Source organism: Thalassophryne amazonica, chromosome 11 (assembly GCF_902500255.1).
Source record: "Thalassophryne amazonica chromosome 11, fThaAma1.1, whole genome shotgun sequence".
NCBI classification, from domain to species: domain Eukaryota; kingdom Metazoa; phylum Chordata; class Actinopteri; order Batrachoidiformes; family Batrachoididae; genus Thalassophryne; species Thalassophryne amazonica.
This window is the reverse complement of record NC_047113.1, coordinates 83,434,805-83,457,111: the sequence shown is the minus strand read 5'-3', so window position 1 is coordinate 83,457,111 and position 22,307 is coordinate 83,434,805. Positions and strand designations below refer to the sequence as shown.

At 41.0% G+C, this 22,307-nt stretch overlaps 1 protein-coding gene across 1 annotated transcript in view; it reads right to left on the bottom strand.

Moving 5' to 3' along the window:
* Window positions 1-18,150, bottom strand: part of shtn3 (shootin 3) — a 34,970-nt gene extending 16,820 nt beyond the window's left edge. Inside the window, exons 1-8 of the mRNA XM_034182298.1 lie at window positions 18,109-18,150; window positions 6,637-6,731; window positions 4,611-4,773; window positions 4,006-4,103; window positions 2,969-3,050; window positions 2,514-2,608; window positions 1,038-1,184; window positions 216-369 (exon numbers count right to left, since the gene is read on the bottom strand). Of these exons, the coding sequence (XP_034038189.1) occupies window positions 216-369; window positions 1,038-1,184; window positions 2,514-2,608; window positions 2,969-3,050; window positions 4,006-4,103; window positions 4,611-4,773; window positions 6,637-6,723 (826 nt within the window). The 5' untranslated portion in view covers window positions 6,724-6,731; window positions 18,109-18,150. The remainder of the gene's footprint in view (window positions 1-215; window positions 370-1,037; window positions 1,185-2,513; window positions 2,609-2,968; window positions 3,051-4,005; window positions 4,104-4,610; window positions 4,774-6,636; window positions 6,732-18,108) is intronic.
* Window positions 18,151-22,307: the final 4,157 nt, after the last annotated feature.

The following is a 22,307-nucleotide window of genomic DNA, read 5'->3' as shown; positions in this document are numbered from 1 at the left end:
TTTTTTCTCCATTTTTGTGCTTTTCATTTCTAATTTTCTGGTTGCTACATGGGCCTTCCATTTCCATCTCCACTTTATTTTCACTTTCACCTGAACGTAACCTTTGTAACTTGATGTAAGGTTGTGTTGTTTTTGTAATCTCATGCTTTAATGATGAGGCGCTCTCAAGAGTGCCATCCTAGTTTTCCTCCACATATGTTTGTGATCTTCTTCACCTCTGTTCTCCAGCTCTCCGTTCTTCTTTTCTGCATGCGCGAGGCGTCCCTCCACCTCCTTCTTCTCCTCCTCCAGCAGCTCCAGCTCCTTCTGCAGAGCCTCCAGCTGCTTCCTGGCACAGCTCTGCTGCAGCTGCTCCTCCAGGTTCTGCACCTGCACAATCGCACGGCACAAATTAACCTCCACCCTCCTCTGCACAGTGAAGACTAATGGCTTTATTAATGTCCAGTGGCGGCTCCAAAGGTGGTGGGGGTGGGGGTTGGGGGGGGGGTTGCAGAGTTGCTGACCAGAGGTGTGTTAAAATATGTGAAAGGTCACATAAACAAGGCTGATTAATGAAAGCTGCTACATGCAAAAGTTAGACGATTTCCTGTCTTTAAAATAGACTGTGTGTCTTTTTTTAAAAACTTGAAAAAGGCAGTAGATTTTGTGTTGTGGACCCCCCCCCCCACTCAGACTACACTCCAACACACAATCCCCCCTTCACCTGAAGCTAAATCTGTGTCTGATGTCCAGTTATTTTTGAACCAATGTGGACATTTTTGCTTTTTAAAGTCTGGAACCTGATCCTGATCTCAGGGTTTTCCTCAGTACCACACTGATGCTGGCTGTTTGTTTTCCAATCTAATCATGTGTCATCCCTCCTGCCATGTGATATTGAATTTTCCTGGATCCAGACCAGCAAATCGCTGGCATTGAACCTGCTTTTTGTTTTTCCTGGCTAAGCACCAATTTTTGTTTTTGCTGCAGATACCCTGGTAACAGATCATCACAGCTGTCAGCCGTGGTGGAGGAAAAGGATCTGCCTCCTTCAGGTGCACCTTCTGCTGATGCTGCAGACGCTCCCCCTCCAAGGTCTTGGTGATGGCAGCGATGTCTTCCAGGGCTTTGAGCAGCTGGACGCTGGGCTCGGTGCTCTGCAGCAGCAGCATGCTCTGCCTGTTGGCCTCTTTCTGTTTCACCAGCATCTGCAGGAGAAACGTGCACAAAACAGCCCAGTTGATACACCTCAGTCTGTTGGAAACCTGCAGGCTTTTCAATTTTCAGGTCACTAAACCCCAATGCAGGACATTTGATTCATCGGGCACAAGCTTATTAACCGTCACGTCGATTACCAGCACAGAGCAGCATCGTCCTGCAGAATTCATTCATTCATCACAGTGGAGGAATTCAGTTTTTAGGCAGCTGTGAGAGTCTTTTCAAAACTGAGCAGAAACTCTGAAATACAGATTATGAATGTGTTTGGAAACATGTAAAATCAATAAATTAGGGCTCCATCAGATGAATAAAAATGTATTTGAAAAAGAAAGGAGATCATAAAGGCAGAGAACTGCAAAGAATTTCATCAAGACGTAGTGTCAAGGATCAAAGATTAAGAATAACATACAGGGCCCTATCTTCACCCATGAGGAAAGCGGCGTACAGCACAATCATACGCTGTATTTATACTGTACTAGCCCTCCATGAGGCTCTTCACCCATTGTTGAAGAGCTGTGCGGCTGTGGGTGAACATACAACATACTGTACATACCATCTCAAAGTTACCAAACAAGCTAAAGCTAACAGGCTACACTTGGTTTGGGTGTTTTTATTAACGCATATGTTTTCAGACTGGGTGACTGGTTTCATGACGGGTAGCTTTAATGCTAGTTTGAAAAATTATGACCGGCTTGTTGCCTTGGTAACTGTGTATTAGCAGTGGAGCTAGCATTACCAAGTTGCTAGTGCCTGCTAACTGTGCTACCATTCCCTGCAAATTAAATTACACAAAAATCAAGAGCCATTTTGTTTTTTTTGTTTGTTTGTTTTTGTTTTTTTTATTTTTCTGCTAGGCTGTAAACATGCATTTTTTTAAGGTTGGAAATTTTAACATGGGCTTCTCGAGGAAGTTAGCTGTTTTTTATGGTCAACATCAAGCAGCTATTCAAGGAACTACATGATTTGCTTCATTTCATATAACTGGAGGTTGGTGCTACTGTTCCTTCAATATCAAACCTAGTTGAATCCATTTGTGTGCACATGGGTGTGTCCATCGACAAATGGGGCATGGTTAAGTGCAAAGCTAGCGTGTTCCTGTTGTCTGTCTTGGATTGTGAGCATGCGGCACTCAGACACACCTTACATAAGTTGGTCGGTCACACGTGCACTGTGCACACAGACGACCACAGATTGTAGCTCCTCAAAGAACTTAATGACATCATCAAATGCCAAGCCCCGCCCACTTCATTAAACCACAATTATAAAGTTCACAATCTTCACGTTATTCGCACTACATTGTCTCTTTTGTTGTTCTTCACCTCGTGTGCATAAGTCTCAGCTTTGACTCTCAGGTTCTGCTCCAAGTCCAGCTGTTCCTTCATCCCTTCGTACTCTTGTGCCGCCATCATGGAGACTGCAGCAAGAACATTCCAGAACACATCAGATTAATAGGCATTTCACACTGAATGAATGATGTGCTCTGATGAGCTGCTCACAGAAAATATTTTAAGATCGAACCAAAAACAAAAACTATTAAATTACACGTTGCATCCCTATATTTGACATATTCAGTTAAAACAATCAGTAAGAAACATAAAATGTATGATATTGTATGCTAACTCTGTCAAGAGCAGGTGAGCATGGAGGAAACGAGTGAGGGGAGCCACCAAGACACCTACATCAACTCAAAAGCAGTGACAAGTTGCACTGGCTGTGACTGTATACATCTTATGTTCTTGTATCTTGTTTGTCTTTCCGAGTGCACGCAACTCACCTCTGTTAAACCTCTTGATGGTTTTGTTTTGCTGCTCGACTGTTTGGTGAAGCTCTTTCATCTCAGCCCGATCCCTCTCTGACTGCACACAGCGACAGAAATATTCAATAAATCAACATCAAACTCGAAAAACCTTTCAAACAAAAGCCACTTTTTAATCACTGTTTCCATCAATTATTGAGAAATGAAAGCGGTGTGTGGAAAAAATGTGTGAGAAGACGAGTGAGAGAAGTCATCAAGACACAGTTCTAAATGTGTGATCAGTTTCTGTGGCTGTGATTGGAGAAACTGTGCAGAGTGAAAATTCTGAGTGTTGCATCACTGGTTATAAAAAAACAGAGGAGGAATTTAATTTAAGAAAACAGATCAAATTGAGCAGGGAATATTCAGTGCCCTCTCTGGCAAGTATTAGCTGAAATTTCACATTTTCTGTTCCTCTCCATCATAAAAGCTGTAAAAATGAAGATGTAACACATACAAGTGACACTAAGTACAATATGTCCAATCACAGCCACAGAAGCCTATAACTCCTTCAGAACTGTCCAGGTGTCTTGGTGGCTTCCCTCACCAGCCTTCTTGTGCAGTCACTCAGTTTTTAAGGAGTCCGCTCCACACAGGTTTATCACACAGTACCACACTATTTGTAGTTTTTAATGATGGATGGAACTAAAGTCAAAGACACATTCAGCATCATAAAAAACTGTCTGTAAAGGTGATGATTTACCATAAATTTATCAAAGTAAATCATCTACATTTTATCTCTGTTTTTTTTTCAATTCATTATGTGAAATTATTTTTGTGGTTGTTCATTCACTTGATATATTTTATTAAATGTTCTGATAAAATAAAATTTGTTAATTTGCATTTATTTCTAATCATATTTTATATTCTGTCCATAAAGTTCAGCAGTGACAAGAACTCAGAAACAGGACTGAAGCTGCAAACTTTAAAACAAAATACAATAACATAAAAGACTTTTTTAATAAAATTACATGCATACACACAGTGATTTGAGATTTGGGCTGTGATCTAGTCACCTGTGCCGTCAGCTCTTCTATCCGTCTCTGCTGATCATGAATCTGACAGACAAAATCTTTCTTCTCCTCCAACAAACTGTTGACCGTCTCCCTCAGTTCTGAGCAAACACAGACATCTGCAGGCTCAATCTTCAAATCAAATCAACTTTTCTCTCAAACACACAACAAATTTCAATCTGTTGAAAAACAAAATGCTAAATCATTAAAATGATCAGCATGCAGACTTAAATGTCTGAGTGAACGTCACCAAAGAGGTTATGTTTTCACTTGAGTGGATGTTTTATTTGCAGGATTTTATGCAAAAATGAATGAACTGATTATTAAATTTGGTGCATGATTACATTTACCCAGAATTAGAACGCATAACATTTTGGTGTTCAGTACTGCAGCAGAAAAGTCACATTTTTATTGCTTTCATTCAAGGATTTTGAAAAATGTGGGGGAAATACCGAGCTTGGGCTGCAATAGATTCCAATATATTTTGGTCCAATACATAAAAAACAGCAGAACAAAGAACTTTTTTTTAATGATGTAAGATGCTGGTGAAGGACGCAGTCCGATATCCATGTTCACTTTGACATTGTTGCTGTTTGTGCACGTGGTACCTTTAACCTGTTGCTGGTACTGCGTGAAGGTGTCGGCGCTCCCATCAGTGGCGTTGGCATCTGCCTCCAGGGTGACGCAGTCTGAAATGCTGGGAAGCAGCTCGTCCAAACCGGGTCGAGACGACAGGCTCAGATATTTCAGCTTCCTGTTCTCGCTGTTCAGCTGAAGAGCAAAGGTCACAATGGTCAAGGGGAGCAGAATCAAACCTGCAGACTTAATCCGAGCAAACGAGCCCAGGGGTAGAAAAAACCCACTGGTCCGAGGACACGGACCAGCAACTTTTGAACTATGTTTAGTTGATATTTTCCCCTGGTAGACCAATGTCTAGTTAAAAATCTTGTCAGTCTGTCAGGATTTAAGTTCTTTCGGCTTTTATTTATTTGCTTTGATTCCTTTGTTCAGTTACTTTGTGTTTTGTTTAATCTCTTGCTGGAGTTTTTCCTGTTTGGGTCTGTCTGTCTCTGTCTCTTTTGTCTGTCTCTGCTGGCTCTTGGTGGTGGGTGTTTCCCTCTCTCTGGCCACACCCTCTTTCTGGAGCATTCCACGCACACCTGCTTTCAATCTGCAACTCATCACCTGGGTGTATATTAGCTCCTCTTTTTGCCTTGCTCCCTCATCAGACTGATGCGCCTAGTGCCTTCTCTCCAGCTCTGTTTTTGTATTCTTGACCTGCTTGCCTCACGTGTGTTACAATTACCTGCCTGTATCCTCGACCACGCTTTTTGCCTGATGTTTTTGGTTTTGTTGCTCTTGTTGGACTGCCTCACTGTGTACTGGATCCCGTTTACTGCTTCAGTAAACTGCTTTTACTTACAGAGCTTGTTGTCAGAGTCCTGCATTTGCGTCCAGCCTAACCTGTCAACCAGACCTGATACAGTCTAGTGATTAAAAGTTTTTGACAAGACCAACAATTTTTTTTTCAATCTTGCGCCTTAAATAACTGAGCCGCTGTTCTCAGGTTACAATGACCCACACTGTGCCACTCAGTCACACCGCTGACTTCAGGAAGGAAGCTCAGTCAACTAAGGAGAATCGTGTAAAAGTATGTGGTGTCCACATGCTACTTCCAGCTTAAATGGAACATCTTTAATTTAACAGGTGCAGCACAGAGGAAGAGCAGCAGAGCAGAGCAGGTCCACAGACAGAATCAGTGAGTTACCATAGCAACACTGCATGCCCATATATGGCACACATAAAAAGGTAACTTACAACTGTTGTTTTTTTGCTACAAAATCTGAATGTGACGTGAAACTTTAACATGATTTTCTTCAAAATCATAAAATTTTGATCAAGCCAGTCTGAGAAGCAATAGATATAATTGTTGCCCAAAAACATCAGAGATATTCTAGACCTTACACAGCTGTTTGGGCTTCATAAGAAAAGACCTCATGGACTGGCTCATGGACTATATGTGTCTTTCTGTGAAAACAGCATGTCTCAAACAGTGATGGATGGATTTAGGAGATGTTCCTCGGGTCAGTGAAGATGTCACTTTTGATGGTTATTTGGAGCTGCATCAGAATTTTCCCATTACCTCTTCCTTTAATGTTCTTGGTTTATGATGTCACAAAGACATGATGGGCAGATAAAGCATTAAAGTGCGCCCTCTGTCTGTCTGCGGCAATGACAGCTGCCATTCAAGTTGTTCTTCTGTAATAAGAATATTATAGTAGCTATAACACCTTATAACATTTCCTTTTAATTGCCATATTTGCCATCAACCATTTGTTTCATGCATCTGGAGGACCACGTTGGAAAATAAACTTCTTGTGGCTCTTTGTCATCCTCTTCAATTTTTTGTAAAATAAAATTCAGTGTGACCTTATATCCTTCCAGAACCAAGACTGAAAAGATCCCAACATGATGAAATGTTAATGTAAGTACAGTTTCTGCTGTGGTGGCAGAATCGCTCAGTGGTAACAGTGTTAAATCAGCTCTGTGCAGAGTCATCCTGACTCAACTTGGGTCACGGCCCAGCTGGACCCTGAGCTAATCTTGGTTATTGACATTGTGTCGGCAGCTGACCTTTGCGGCCAGGGCTTCTGCATTCTCACGGCACAACTTCTCGACCTCCAGCTGAGTCTGCAGAACGCTCACCTCCTCGATCACCATCTGAGACACTGCGGGACACAAAGCGACACGGTTAGCGCTGCAAGACACAGCAACTGCCTTCAAATAAAACACGTGTGTGTGTGTGTGTGTGTGTGTGTGTGTGTGTGTGTGTGTGTGTGTGTGTGTGTGTGTGTGTGTGTGTGTGTGTGTGTGTGTGTGTGTGTGTGTGTGTGTGTGTGTGTGTGTGTGTGTGTGTGTGTGTGTGTTTTACCTCACTTAATGATCAAAGGAGATGCCCAAAGTCAAGGGTGGATCAGGGACTTGGACTACAGTTTACTATTTTTTATCTTGTATTAACATGAATTTATGGATCAAGGTGACATCATAATAAAATAATTTTAAAAAGCAAAGTTTAACCATGCTGATTATAAAAATAAATAAAGCATTGTTACACCACAGATCATTTTTACCACACATGTTCATATGTAATATGGATATTGAAAATCTGTATATTTTATGCATAAAAACCCCAAAATAGAACCCAGACCTTTAGTGAAATATATATACTTTTTATATTGCATCATATAAAATTAAATATAACATACCCCTGTTAATATAGCTTATATACAATTTTCATGTACTGATGAAAATGTTGGATTTTTGGAACATAAACTATATTATTATTATTATTATTATTTATATTCTGTAGTAGGCCTGGAAGCAGAAGTGAAACCACAAAATCTAAAAGACCTCGATATTGTTTTGATGAGCCATGTGATAAATAAAGCCATTTTCTGAAAATAGCAAAAAGGTTCATTCTAGTATGAAAGCATGTTACATTTTAGACAACATGCAAAGAATAATTCAAGATGTTTGTTTTGTTTGTTTGGGGTTTTTCTTTACAGAAATAAGCACTTCAGTGAGTGCTATTTTAGTTTATTATAGCTTATAAAAAGTTACTAGTTAATCGGACATGAAAATGTAATTTCCCAAAATGAGATTAACCCAATTTTTTTAAATATAAAATTACTACCAGCAGCATATCATACATTGATGGTGTTACACATGTTGTTAATTTTGTAATTCAAAACCAGATACAACCTGTTGCTTTTCGTTTGCTTCGAATTTTAGTTTGATTCCAAAATGAGATACATATCAGTTCTGTTTCCCTACAAAAAAAAGTTTTATCCATCTCAGCTGGATACAAAGCACTTTGGAAAGAAATGCAAATAAATAAATAAATAAAATATCATGTTTGGCCATTAAAATCACCAAACATTAAGCAGGATTTAAATTTGTTATCTACTATGGGTTAAAAAATGCTAAAGTACATTTCTATATCTAAATTGTATGTCCTATATAGACCCACAGGCCCATTGGTGCCTGTGCTTATCTTCGAATTCCATAGCATCAAGCAGATGAGAGTTTATGACTCCCCCTGAAAGGGGGACGCCAGTCCAACACAGGTTACTTCTCCAGCTGAGATCAGTACCCCTTTACAGCTGGGTGGACTGAGACAAATGTAGATTAAGGGTCTTGTTCAAGGACAAAAACGGGCATATATATATAGATATCTATATAGATATATAGATATAGATAGATCAGTAAGATCATCTTCCCACTTTAATTACTTTCAGAATTCATAAGCCAAGAATGACAAAGAACAAGAGCAAAGGAAAAAGAATTCTGCAAAAATAAAGAAAAAAATTGTGAATTTGATTCAAATTAACACATTTTTTCCAAAACGGTTGATCTTTCCACTACATTTCATCATAAACCTGAAACTTTTTTGTCTATCCAAAGACAATCACACAAACAAAACACAATGAACTATTATTATGATTATCATTATTTATTTATTTATTTATTGTCAAGGTTAACAGCCTTTATGTTTCTCTTTATGTCTCTCAGTCAGGTCTTTCTGAGAGTGAGAATGTCTCATGTTCACAGTTCAGTCACAGTGACACAGTTGGACTGGGCTGCTTCAGCTGATCATATTAGAGCCAGCAGGAAGCTTCTGCCACAGTCTCTGGTCCTTCAACCTCCTTCCACAGGTCTCAAATATGATTATAGTGAGCACAGCTAAGGACTGATGGTGAAACAGGCTCCTGACGGGCTGTCGCTCTGATGGACATGCTGATCCAAGTGCATGAGAGAAACAGATGAGGGAAGCCAACAAAATGGTAACTGGACTGCATTTATATAGTGCTTTTCCATCTGCATCAGACGCTCGAAGCTCTTTACAGTAATGCCTCGCATTCACACAAACACACTCTCACACTGATGTCAGGGTCACTCACTACACACCGGGAGCAACTTGGGGATTAAGGGCCTTGCCCAAGGGCCCTTAGTGGTTTCCAGTCTGGCTGGGTTTTGAACTGAGGATCCTCTGGTCTGAAGCCCAACGCTTAACCACTAGACCATCACCTCCCCAAGACACACATAGAAAGCTAAAGTGATTGTGACTTTAGCAAATATGCCCTTGAGCTTCACTAGCATCCTAATCTGTCCAAAGACAGATGGACAGATCCAAATTAATACCCATCACAAGTTTACACGTAATCTGTATTAGACTGATTTATTATCAGTGAACTGTCTCATTGTCACATGACAGTGAGAGACTCATTAACTCAGATTGGATCTGAGTTTAAGGATCGGATCAGGATGAGCGTTACTGAAGAAAATAACCCCGATTCAAATGAAAAGCTTCACTCAGTGACCTTTGAGGAAAGATAAACATAAAGATAAAGATAAACTTTATTGATCTCACAGAGGAGAAATTCACATGTTACGTCAGCTCTTAAAAAACACACAAAGTGGGTGCAAGTAGAGGAAAATGTTCATCGAACAGCGTGTGCAAGGATAAGCAATAATAATACTTGTAACAGTACAAGACATAAGAAATAGAATATAGAAGATAGAAGGTAGAAATAGAATATGTATGTATATATACACACACATGTGCATATGTATATATAGTGTATATACACATACATACACACCCACGTACATACTTTTATATATATATATATATATATACACATATATACACCCACACATACATACACCCATACACGCATACACACATGCACACACATACCTGTACACATACACATATACATATGCATATATATAACATGATTGGGATTGAAAAAGAGATAGGAGCATCTTCTTTACAATATGTGAAATGGACTTTAGGTGTGATAAGGTGACATTAGTGCTGGGATTTGTAAACGAGTTGTTATTGCACATGATATGTGGACATATTAATATTGCACGTGATTTGTGGACATATTATTGCATTCCATGATGGATTTCAACTTGGCTAACATCCTCCTCTCAGCCACCTCCTCCAGAGAGTCCAGAGGACAGCCCAGGACAGAGCTGGACTTCCTGACCAGCTTGTTCAGTCTCTTTCTCTCCCGCTCTGTGCTGCCCGGGGCCCAACAGACGACAGCATAGAGGAGAGCAGAGGCTACAACACAGTCATAGAAGGTCTTAAGCAGAGGCCTGCTCACTCCAAAGGATCTCAGTCTCCTCAGGAGGTGGAGGCGACTCTGGCCTTTTTTGTACAGGGCGTTGGTGTTGTGAGTCCAGTCCAGTTTGCTGTTGAGGTGAACACCCAGGCATTTGAAACTGTCCACAGTCTTTATGTCTTCCCCCTGGATGTTCACCGGTGGGTGAGATGGTGGTTTCCTCCTGAAGTCGATCACCATCTCCTTCGTCTTACAAGTGGTTGCGCTCACACCAGTCCATGAAGTCTGTGATGACCGACCGGTACGCCAGCTTGTTCCCCTCAGACACGCAACCCACAATGGCGGAGTCATCAGAGAACTTCTGGAGGTGGCAGCTGTCTGTGTTGTAGGTGAAGTCCGAGGTGTAAAGGGTGAAAAGGAAAGGCAAGAGGACGGTGCCTTGGGGGGGCCCTGGTGCTGCACCTTACCACCTCAGACTGACAGCCGCGCAGCCGCATGTACTGAAGGCAGTCAGCGAGGTAGTCGATGGTCCAGGCGGCGAGATGTCCATCCACACCTGCATCCTCCAGCTTCCCCCGCAGCAGTGCCGGTCTGATGGTGTTGAAAGCACTGGAGAAATCAAAGAACATGACTCTCACAGCACTCCCGCCGGTCTCCAGGTGGGTGAGCACTCGCTGCAGTAGGGAGATGACAGCGTCATCTACCCCGATGTTGGGCCTGTAGGCAAACTGCAGCAGGTCCAGGGTGTCGCTCACCATGGTGCGGAGATGAGACAGGACGAGCCATTCCATGGTCTTCATGAGGTGGGAGGTCAGGGCAACTGGTCTGTAGTGGCCAGTTCCTTGGCGTGCGGTGTTTTGGGAACTGGGACCACACAGGAGGTATTCCACAGGGTGGGGACCACCCTCAGGCTGAGGTTCATGTTGAAGATGTGGCTGAGGACCTCACAGAGCTCATCTGCATAGGTCCTCAGCAGCCTCAGGGAGATCGCATTAAGTCCTGCTGCTTTCCTCTGCTTCAGCCGCAGGAGCTGGCCTCTCACCTCGGTTGGAGTTACAGTGAGGGGGGAGGGAGGGGGAGCTGAGGTGTGGGCTGAGGTGGGCTGATGCTGAATACAGTTGCAGGGGAGGAGGAACAAGGTCCATGGTGCAGTGGAGGTGACCAGGGGGTGGAAGGTGGGGGTCAGAGGGACTGGAGGGCTGGCTGCTGGAGACATGTGGAGAGCCGGGAGCAGGAAGGGGGGCAGGCGTGGAAGAGCCAAAACGGTTAAAGTAACTGTTTAGCTCTTCTGCAAACCAAGAATCCCCATCTGCAGTCCTGCTGGCACCCTGCCCAAATCCAGAGGCGGTCTTGAGGCATCTCCACATGTCTCTGATGTTGTTCCGGGCCAGCTGCTCCTCCATCCAGAAAGTGAGGATGACAGACGGACACCGTCTTGGTCTATTTTTAATCTTTCTTTCAATGTTTAATGCAGACTTTAGAAGAGACAGAGACTCCTTTAAACCTTCAGCTCATCATCATGCTTACAGTCAATTTGAACACTGTTTCAAAACGTACATCAAAGCTGATCAGCCTCTGATCAGCCTGGTTCTCTCCCTCAGCCCCAACCAGTCCCAGCAGAAGACTGCCCCTCCCTGAGCCTGGTTCTGCTGGAGGTTTCTTCCTGTTAAAAGGGAGTTTTTCCTTCCCACTGTAGCCAAGTGCTTGCTCACAGGGGGTCGTTTTGACCGTTGGGGTTTTACATAATTATTGTATGGCCTTGCCTTACAATATAAAGCGCCTTGGGGCAACTGTTTGTTGTGATTTGGCGCTATATAAAAAAATTGATTGATTGATTGATTGATTGATGCCAGCTGCAGCCCCAAGGGTCACTGCAGGACAGGAGACGGACCTGTTTCTGTTTCTGGGTCACGTTGTCTGTCTGTGTTCTTGGAAACGACACTTCATCTGCTTTGTCTGAGTCCATCTAACTGTAAATGTGTACAGATATGTTTCCTCACCAGAAAACCTCTCACTTCTGTGGTCGTCATTTAAATAGCAACACGCCAAATGTCTTAAAATGATTGACAGGTGAGGACAATGTGATGACTAAATGCAAGACTCAGCACAAACCTTTTCTGCACAATGTGGAGTCACACATGTGGCAAATGCCCTTGTGCTACTCACTTTAGACCACGTGCAATAGATTGTAAAGATCCACCCGTCGGTGTTAGGACAATGAATTCTCTGACTGCAGATCACACATAAAGCGTCATATTCACAAAGAATTCAATAAGAAAGTCTGTCCCACAGTTCAATAATTCTTTGCAACATTCATGCACTATTGTTTAAAGGTTTCAGCACATTTGACAGTCATTTAAATGCACAGTAAACTGGATGTCTGATCAGCACCACGGACAGTTCACTTTACCAAGCTCTTAACAGAATGTGCCTGTTTTTACTTAGCTGTTTTAAGAAATGTGTTGAAATAAAAATTAAGATATTCATAGACGTTATTGTAGAATTGGGTATTAACTCCTTTCAGGAGCTGCAGACCTGATCCTGCTCACTGTTTCAAACCTCTTATGCCTGAATACACGGCACACGTCATGTGCACATTACATCAGACATGCATGTCATACTCAACAAAAATATAAACGCAACACTTTTGGTTTTGCTCCCATTTTGTATGAGATGAACTCAAGATCTAAAACTTTTTCCACATACACAATATCACCATTTCCTCAAATATTGTTCACAAACCAGTCGAAATCTGTGATAGTGAGCACTTCTCCTTTGCTGAGATAATCCATCCCACGTCACAGGGTGTGCCATACCAAGATGCTGATTAGACACCATGATTAGTGCACAGGTATGCCTTAGACTGCCCACATAAAAGGCCACTCTGAAAGGTGCAGTTTTATCACACAGCACAATGTCACAGATGTCGCAAGATTTGAGGGAGCGTGCAATTGGCATGCTGACAGCAGGAATGTCAACCAGAGCTGTTGCTCGTGTATTGAATGTTCATTTCTCTACCATAAGCCGTCTCCAAAGGCGTTTCAGAGAATTTGGCAGTACATCCAACCAGCCTCACAACCGCAGACCACGTGTAACCACACCAGCCCAGGACCTCCACATCCAGCATGTTCACCTCCAAGATCGTCTGAGACCAGCCACTCGGACAGCTGCTGAAACAATCGGTTTGCATAACCAAAGAATTTCTGCACAAACTGTCAGAAAACCGTCTCAGGGAAGCTCATCTGCATGCTCGTGGTCCTCATCGGGGTCTCGACCTGACTCCAGTTCATCGTCGTAACCGACTTGAGTGGGCAAATGCTCACATTTGCTGGCGTTTGGCACGTTGGAGAGGTGTTCTCTTCACGGATGATGCAAAGAGATGTGTTGCACTGCATGAGGCATATGGTGGTCACACCAGATACTGACTGGTATCCCCCCCCCCCCAATAAAACAAAACTGCACCTTTCAGAGTGACCTTTTATTGTGGGCAGTCTAAGGCACACCTGTGCACTAATCATGGTGTCTAATCAGCATATTGGTATGGCACACCTGTGAGGTGGGATGGATTATCTCAGCAAAGGAGAAGTGCTCACTAACACAGATTGTCAACTGGTTTGTGAACAATATTGAGGGAAATGGTGATATTGTGTATGTGGAAAACGTTTTAGATCTTTGAGTTCATCTCATACAAAATGGGAGCATATGTAGCAATTGTGCATATGTGTATTTACGTCACTGTTTATGTTGCATCACTGCTCAATCTTTTGACATTACTTGTAGAATGACTTTTATTCCATAGTCTGTATCATTTGTGACTCTTTTCTGGACGTGATTATTACATTGCATGTTCAGTTTGGGCTTGTGTGTGTGTGTGTGTGTGTGTGTGTGTGTGTGTGTGTGTGTGTGTGTGTGTGTGTGTGTGTGTGTGTGTGTGTGTGTGTGTGTGTGTGTGTGTGTGTGTGTGTGTGGATGCAGTTTTTTGTTTGTTTTTTACTGGCTCATTTAGCTGACACAGTCATAATCATGAAAGCAACCTCATCTCAATTGTTTTATAATATATCAACTTAAAAATAAATAAATATGTCAATACATATAGGCTCATCATCACGTTTTGCTTTAGATTACTTTTATAATCTAGATCTTGTGAGTCACAAAGGTCTGTGTGTGTTTAGTTAAGCCATGGTCAAAAAAATGAAGAGCACAAAGTGATTTCTTGTAACCGGACAGCAGTCATATGACTTTTTCAATCACTGAAATTAAATGGTTTCTTTTTAAAAAAAAATTGGTATTGATGTTTTTGATGGCTGTGGCATCTTTCCCACTCATAGAAACTTCAGTAAAATGTGTTAATGATTTAATGTTGCCAATATGATGTTAAAATGTCATGCTGGTCACATCACACATGAAAAGGTGAGCACTGGGTCTGTTCATTCATGTAGCGCCGTACATGCAACGTAACGCCCACGCCTTGGACACTTCGCACACACTGGCAGTGGGCGAGGATTGATTTGTTAACACACTGAAATGAAAATCAACACTCAATGAAAAACTCAATGAAAACTTCAAACACTTGCAGTGTTTGAAGTTTCATTGCACTGATCCACAATATTTTAACCAGACTTCACAGGCTGAATCCACCTTGATCACATTCAGTCGTGATCCTGGTCCTCTGGTTTGTCTCCCCAACTCCCTCCTGCCACGAGCATGACGAGAAACTGGATAATGGAATCACTGTCTGTGGCGCACGAGCAGTTCGCACTGTGCCACAGCTGTACATCACTTGCCCTCTCTCCAGACAGCAGAAAGCCACGCCCCTTCCCCAAAGACCAACTGAGGGGGTGTGTCTCAGAAAAAAGCAGGAGCTTTAACCATGGACGTCTGTGACATCTTCACATTTCCAGTCCCTGCTGTGACCACAGCATTATGGATTAAACTCGCTCCCATTGTGAACACGTTGGTGATGATCCATCATCACGGGAACAGCATCATCTCACATGTCAGGTCACGGTTTCATCAAACCCGCTCGACTCCCTCATCGCCTTTTCAGATTCAAATGAGCCTGAAATCAAGTACCTGCCTGCAAGCCAAGACTAAAATGCTGCCATTAAATATAGAGGAGTAGGTAGGCGGGCCTTTTGAAGGGCCACAATAGAATGAGCAAGGTCGTCGTGGTTACACCCCCCCCCCCCCCCATACATTTCCACCATTTCTGATGTTGAATAATTCACCACAGAGTGATTTTAATAATTCACCAGAATAATGTGACAGAAATGATGGCTGTCCTCCCCAAGGAGATACAGTCTGAATGAATGAATGAATCGGTGACAGTTTTGCTGACTAAAGATTTTCAGTCCCGTTTTGCTGTTGCAGGTTTTGGAGATCTGAGGTGGTTATGTCACAACTGATCTTCCGCTTTGTTCTTTTATTCTTCATCTTCTTTCTCATTTGACAGGTGAGGTCACCACATCCACCAAACCAAGAAACCGCTTTGAGCCCTGGATGGCAACCAGCCAACTGACAACGGTCCATCGCCACGTCTCCAAGTAGCCTTCTATCTTCTGCAGTCAGGTGAAGCGTGGGCGTATCCTTGACTTTATCCATGTGCTGGAATTATGTCCAAAGAGATCCACCACATGGCTAAAATGTCAGGTGATGTTCTCTGAGCCAATCCCAGTAACTGTTCGTTTGTCACAAAGTCCATTCCAGGGTTCCTGATGATCCTCTGAAGATCTTCTGGTGCCAATGACATTCTGTGAATTGCATGCACGTTTCATAAATAACTGTATAAAACACTGAACCAGACTCTAATCCGCTGCAAGGTTTGACCCCGAGGATTGGACACGACAGTAACTGTATATAGAATTTCACATTCGATATTTGTTGTCTTACCCTGTGTGACAGTAGCAACAGAATCTGGCGCTGGAGCTTCGCTCCTAGCAGCTAATGATGGACCTTCAGCTTCTCTCCGGATCACACGCCTCTAAATATCAAAACCTGGTATCAGCTGGCCACTAGCTGACACAGTGGTTGCCATAGAAACAAGGACAGCCTTTCCATTCAGAGAAAAGGTGTCAGTGATGTCACATGATAGATGTAAAGGATGATGAGGGGCAGCAGCGTTCAGCAATCAGCCTTTATTTATGCAAGACGTTTCACATATTTTATTACAACTTTTGGTCAGTGGCTCGGAGGGTGGTGGTGGTGGGTTAAATCCCCATCAGCCCCCCTTCTAGATCCACCACTGATATTTTGCCTCCTTCAGCAAATCTGCACATTGCTATGAATTACATTGAAATTAATCCTGTAAACGTGCAGCCAAATAGATTTTTGTACATTAGTGTATTTGCAAACATGAACAATAATGAATATCTGCAACTGAAATAAAGGTCACACCCACCAAATAACACTGATTTTTTTTTTCTCACATTTTAATTTCATTCTTTCTGATTTTTGCAGATATCACAGTCACATTTTCTGGGCCTGATAAGTTCTGAGTATTTTAAAATGCAGTATTTGCTTTTAAAATACTTTTAAAATGCTGTTTAAATGTTTATTTTTCCTGTCTTGCACAACTTACTCAAAAGCATCCACTAAACCAACAGCAGAGTGGAGTCAAATTAAAAGAAGGCTTTCTTTATGATTTCCTCAGCCTTTACTGGAGATTTGTTTGAGTCACATCTTAAACAGATTATTGATTATTAAGTGGCTGTTGCCACTTTTTAATCAGATTCGTCTGAACTCATCAACCTGCTTTTTGTTCAACAATGCCAATGTGGTGTCTTCACTTTGTTTAAATCGTATTGTCTGTCATCAGTTGCGGTGATGTTGCTCAGACTTGCTGCAGGGATGCAATTAACCAGAAAGGTCCACGAAGATTCCTGGTCTACCTGGGAAGAGATACTGTATCTACACGTTTACAGAAAATGGACAATTTCTTTGTCTTTTTCCATTTATCTGAGTAAAAGCTCGAAAACTGAAGAAATGTTGGATGAGTGTTAGAAAGTCTTGAAGACCAACAAGAAGTTCAGTTTCTTTTGAGTAAACTTTGAGATATTAAACCACAAATGGGCAAAATAAGTTTTTTTTTCTGATGATATAGTTCATGAGCCAGTAGACAATTCTTGACCTACTCGGAATCACTTAAGAGGACTAAACAACAGTTGAAATTCAGTGTACCATGACCTACACAAAAGTATGGTGGCCATTCCATGGTGGTAGCTGTTGCCAGGTGGGAGTTGAAACTCTAAACATGCTCCAATTATTTTGAAAACTATACCACATGCTTTGTCTGACTCATAAAGATTCCAAAAAGGTTTGGACTATCTATGACGGAATGTTCTGGAGTTATGGAGTAAACAGTCAAAAAAAAAATGTTGAGAAAGGTCAATTTCAGGTTGTACAGGTTACAAGTTAAAACTGCTCCAATATAGAAAAAGTGATGAAAATTATTGTTTGAGGTTAACAGGATTCATAAATGGAATAGGTTTGACCATGATGAATGATTGATCTCCAAAGAAGGAGGTCAAACAAGGTCGATGTCCATTGGATTCTATGACATGTGACATATGTTACGCCATAACCTGATAACTAAGCATGACAGATGATGAAAACTATTCCTTTTTAAAACCATATTAGTTCAACCAATAATTTGCATCACTTTTTACCAACAATACAGCAAGTTTAACTTTTGAACCTTGTAGAAGCTGAAATTGACCTTAGTCACCCTGGATGGCCACCATACAATGTATAGGCCATGATACACAACGAGGCTGGATTGTAAGTGTTTATTCCCCTTAAATAGAACCAAAAACCCTGCTTGGCACATGGACTAGATACCAGGCCTCCATAAAATCCGAGAATCATCCCTGATACAAGTGCTCATATGAGCATCAGTTCACCTCAAACACTCTGAATACTTTTATTTTGGAACCATAGTTCTGTTAGAGTTAGAGGAAGCGGGCAAACTCACCTCTCTTGATGTGTTTGAGTTGCCTCTCGGCCCTCGTCTCGCTCCTCCGTCAGTCTGGTGCACTGTAGGTGCAGACAGCAGGGTCACCGTTAGCATTAGCTCATATTCCATTGTAATACAGGACACTGATACCAGCCAGTATCAGTTACACTCTAATACGACATAAAGGCACAACCACTGACTGCGTCGCTGCTGCAAACACAAAAGCAAGAGACAAAATGCTAATAAAGGACCCGGATGAACAGCAAAGGCTTCAATACTTGACGCTCATGAATTTAACATTAACATTGTTCATATCATCTGATTAATAATTAATTTGTGCCTACTAGTCTTTCCCTCAAATTAATAATTTGTAATCAGGGTCTTCAAATGCTTCATGGGATTAGTTTGTATAACTTGTATTAAAAGAGCCTTTTCACCATAAAAAACAAAAATGTTTTTACATGTTCACATTTTAGTAATTTGATAGTTGATATTGGAACAAAAGTGGTTACAGTTTAAAAAACTGTTAGATGTATATTGACATTTGTTTTCAAATAAACTGTGTGAGCATAAAACTGGAATTGCAACATGTAATTTATTCTGTCTTAAGTGAAATAAGTAAAAAAAAAAAAAAAGTTAAAATAAAAGAAAACTCAAGGCAACAATCTGCATGGATATTCTGAGTAGATGGAGGTGAAATAAAAAAAGTTACAATACTTAATTGAAATGATTTGGCTACCAAATAGCACCAAAACCTTTTAATTAAGTTGGTCCAACTTAATTAACTTTCTAGAGACAAAGCAAATCAAGTGTACTAAACTAAGACATAAAAGCTCTGCTAAATCCGTTAGTTTTTTTTTTTTAACGTGAACAAGATTCTCTTTCTGCATGTATATAGATGTACACAAGTTCCATTTCAGATCCACTGGGTGGCAAGTGTCAATGTGTGATGTAATGCAGTCATATAATAATGATAATAATAATAAATCATAATAAAGCACTTTCCAATCATATACAGTGAGGAAAATAAGTATTTGAACACCCTGCAATTTTGCAAGTTCTCCACTTACGAAATCATGGAGGGGTCGAAATTTTCATCTTAGGTGCATATCCACTGTGAGACAATAATCTAAAATAAAAAATAAATAAAAAATCCCGCAATCACAATGTATGATTTTTTTAATAATTTATTTGTATGTTACTGCTGCAAATAAGTATTTGAACACCTGTCAAAATCAATGTTAATATTTGGTACAGTAGCCTTTGTTTGCATTTACAGAGGTCAAACGTTTCCTGTAGTTTTTCACCAAGTTTGCAGCAGGGATTTTGGTCCACTCCTCCATACAGATCTTCTCTAGATCTTTAAGGTTTGGAGTTTCAGCTCCCTCCAAAGATTTTCTATTGTGTTCAGGTTTGGAGACTGGCCAGGTTACTCCAGGACCTTGAAATGCTTCTTACAGAGCCCCTCCTTAGTTGCCCTGGCTGTGTGTTTGGGGTCATTGTCATGCTGGAAGACCCAGCCATGACCCAGCCAGGAGGTTGTTTGCCAAAATCTCGCAATACATGACCCCATCCTCCTCCCTTCAATGCGGTGCAGTCGTCCTGTCCCCTTTGCAGAAGAGCACCCCCAGAGTATGATGTTTCCACCCCCATGCTTCACAGTTGGGATGGTTTTCTTGGGGTTGTTCTCATCCTCTAAACATGGTAAGTGGAGTTGATTCCAAAAAGCTCTATTTGGTCTCATCTGACCACATGACCTTCTCCCATGCCTCCTCTGGATCATCCAGATGGTCATGGCTGGTAACTTCAAACAGGCCTGGACATGTGCTTACCCCACAATGTGATATCTTGCAAGGAATCCCAGACTGAGGGAGATTGACAGTCATCTTGTGTTTCTTCAACTTTCTAATAAATAATCATAACAGTTGTCTTCTACCAAGCTGCTTGCCTGTTGTCCTGTCGTCCATCCCAGCCTTGTGCAGGTCTACAGTTTTGTCCCTGGTGTCCTTAGACAGCTCTTTGGTCTTGGCTATGGTGGACAGGTTGGAGTGTGATTGATTGAGTGTGTGAACAGGTGTCTTTTATACAGGTAACAAGTTCAAACAGGTGCAAAAAAATACAGGTAGAGAGTGCAGAATAAGAGGGCTTCTTAAAGAAAATTAAGAGGTCTGCGTGAGCCAGAATTCTTGCTGGATGGTTGGTGTTCAAATACTTATTTGCAGCAGTAACATACAAATAAATTATTAAAAAATCGTACATTGTGATTTCCGGATTTTTTTTTTTTTTTTTTTTAGATTATGTCTCTCACAGTGGACATGATTTCTAAGTGGGAGAACTTGCAAAATCGCAGGGTGTTCAAATACTTATTTTCCTCACTGTATACAAAGTGCTTCCCAAATCAAAATGCAATAGAAGAACATACACATAAAACATAGTAATTTGAAATTTGCAGAAAATAAGAAAAAAACATAAAACATAAAATTAAACCAGGCCCTGCAACAGACTGGCCTTGTGTCCAGGGTGAACCCCGCCTCACACCCTATGGCTGCTGGGATAGGCTCCAGCCCCCCGTGACCCTTAATTGGAGTAAGAGGTTGAAGATGAGTGAGTGATGAAATTAAAACAAAACAAAAAAAAGAAATTCAGAATTTTTTTTCAAAAAATGTTGAAATTCACCAACCAACACTAACTGTAAAGACCTGAGACCAGAAAACTATCCTAGCCTGTAAAGTGAACTCCAATTTAGCCTACATTTAAATAAATAACTAGTAAGCAAATATGCATATATATTTGTAAAAAAAAAAAAAATTACCTGAAATAAAATCCTTTTTTTTCTACTATAATATAATTTTCTCTATGTCTCTAATCATCTGCTCCAGGCCACGGAGGAGGTGATTAGAGACCCTGCAAGGCTTATGACAAATGTGGGTGTGGAATCCATTAGCTTAGCAGGGAAATTAGTGCAGAAAATCCACTATGGTGATAGTGCAGTTTATTCTGCCAACAACAACAAGTTGAGGACTGTGGCCTGCTTCCATAGACATGTCCATAAAAATCATAGGGGGATATGCTTTGCAAACTTAATACCCATTACTACATTGGATGATGCCGAAATTGAAGATGACCCAATGGTTGTTCCAGCAATATCAAAGATTTTGTGTCTGCTACCTACAACTCGTGTGGAATGTGTCAAACCTAAACCTACTTCAAGGCATCTTATATATGCTACTCTGGAACCACCCCTACGCTCAAACAGTTCAACTGTCAACCCCACTAACATATTAACTCATTAACATAACATCACTATCCTCAAAATCATTGTTGATTAATGATCTAATTATTGATCATCACTTAGATATGATTGGGTTGTGTGAAACCTGAGTTAAAACTACAGCTGTCCTCCCATTAAATGAAGCCTGCCCACCAGCGTATACATTTAGTCACGTCCCTCAAGATGTGAAGCAAGGCGGGGGTGTTCCTCTTATTTATAAATCTAGGTTTAGCTTATTAGCTGCTGGGGGCAGTGTTGTATAAAGTACCAGAAAATCACACTTAAGTAAAAGTACAGATACCCATTAAAAAAATGACTTTGGTAGAAGTTCAAGTCACTGATTGAAATGCTACTCAAGTAAAAGTCTTAAAGTATCTAGTATTTATTGTACTTAAGTATGACAAGTAATGTACAACTAAATGTACTCAAGTATTGAAAGTAAAAGTACAAGTAAATGTTAATAATCAAAAGTTTATCTAGGCTTGTAAATGACTGGTAGTATTAGTCAAAGTACTGAAAATTGTGCACATCACACAAAAACACTTCAGAAACAAGGTTCCAAAACCTAAACGAGAGTAGGCTACTCACTAGGTGTTCACAGGAAACAGTTATTTATTTCTATATGTATTTATTTTCATTGGTACATGGTTTTATCTTTTCTGTTGTGTTTTGTTTCATTAGGTTCTTTTTGTCTCTTTCTCTAAAATTGTATTGTAACATTATTAGTCTATTATTATTGACTATTATTGTCTATTATGTAGACTATTATTGTTGTTGCTATATGAATAAAAATACATTTAAAAAATTACAATTTGACTCTTTTACGACAACAAACGCTGAGCCATTAATTATACAGAAAACAAATCAACACAAACGTGCTGATGCGAACAGCTTAACGCTAACTTTAACATTGAAAACGCCATAGACATGCTAACGCATTAGCATC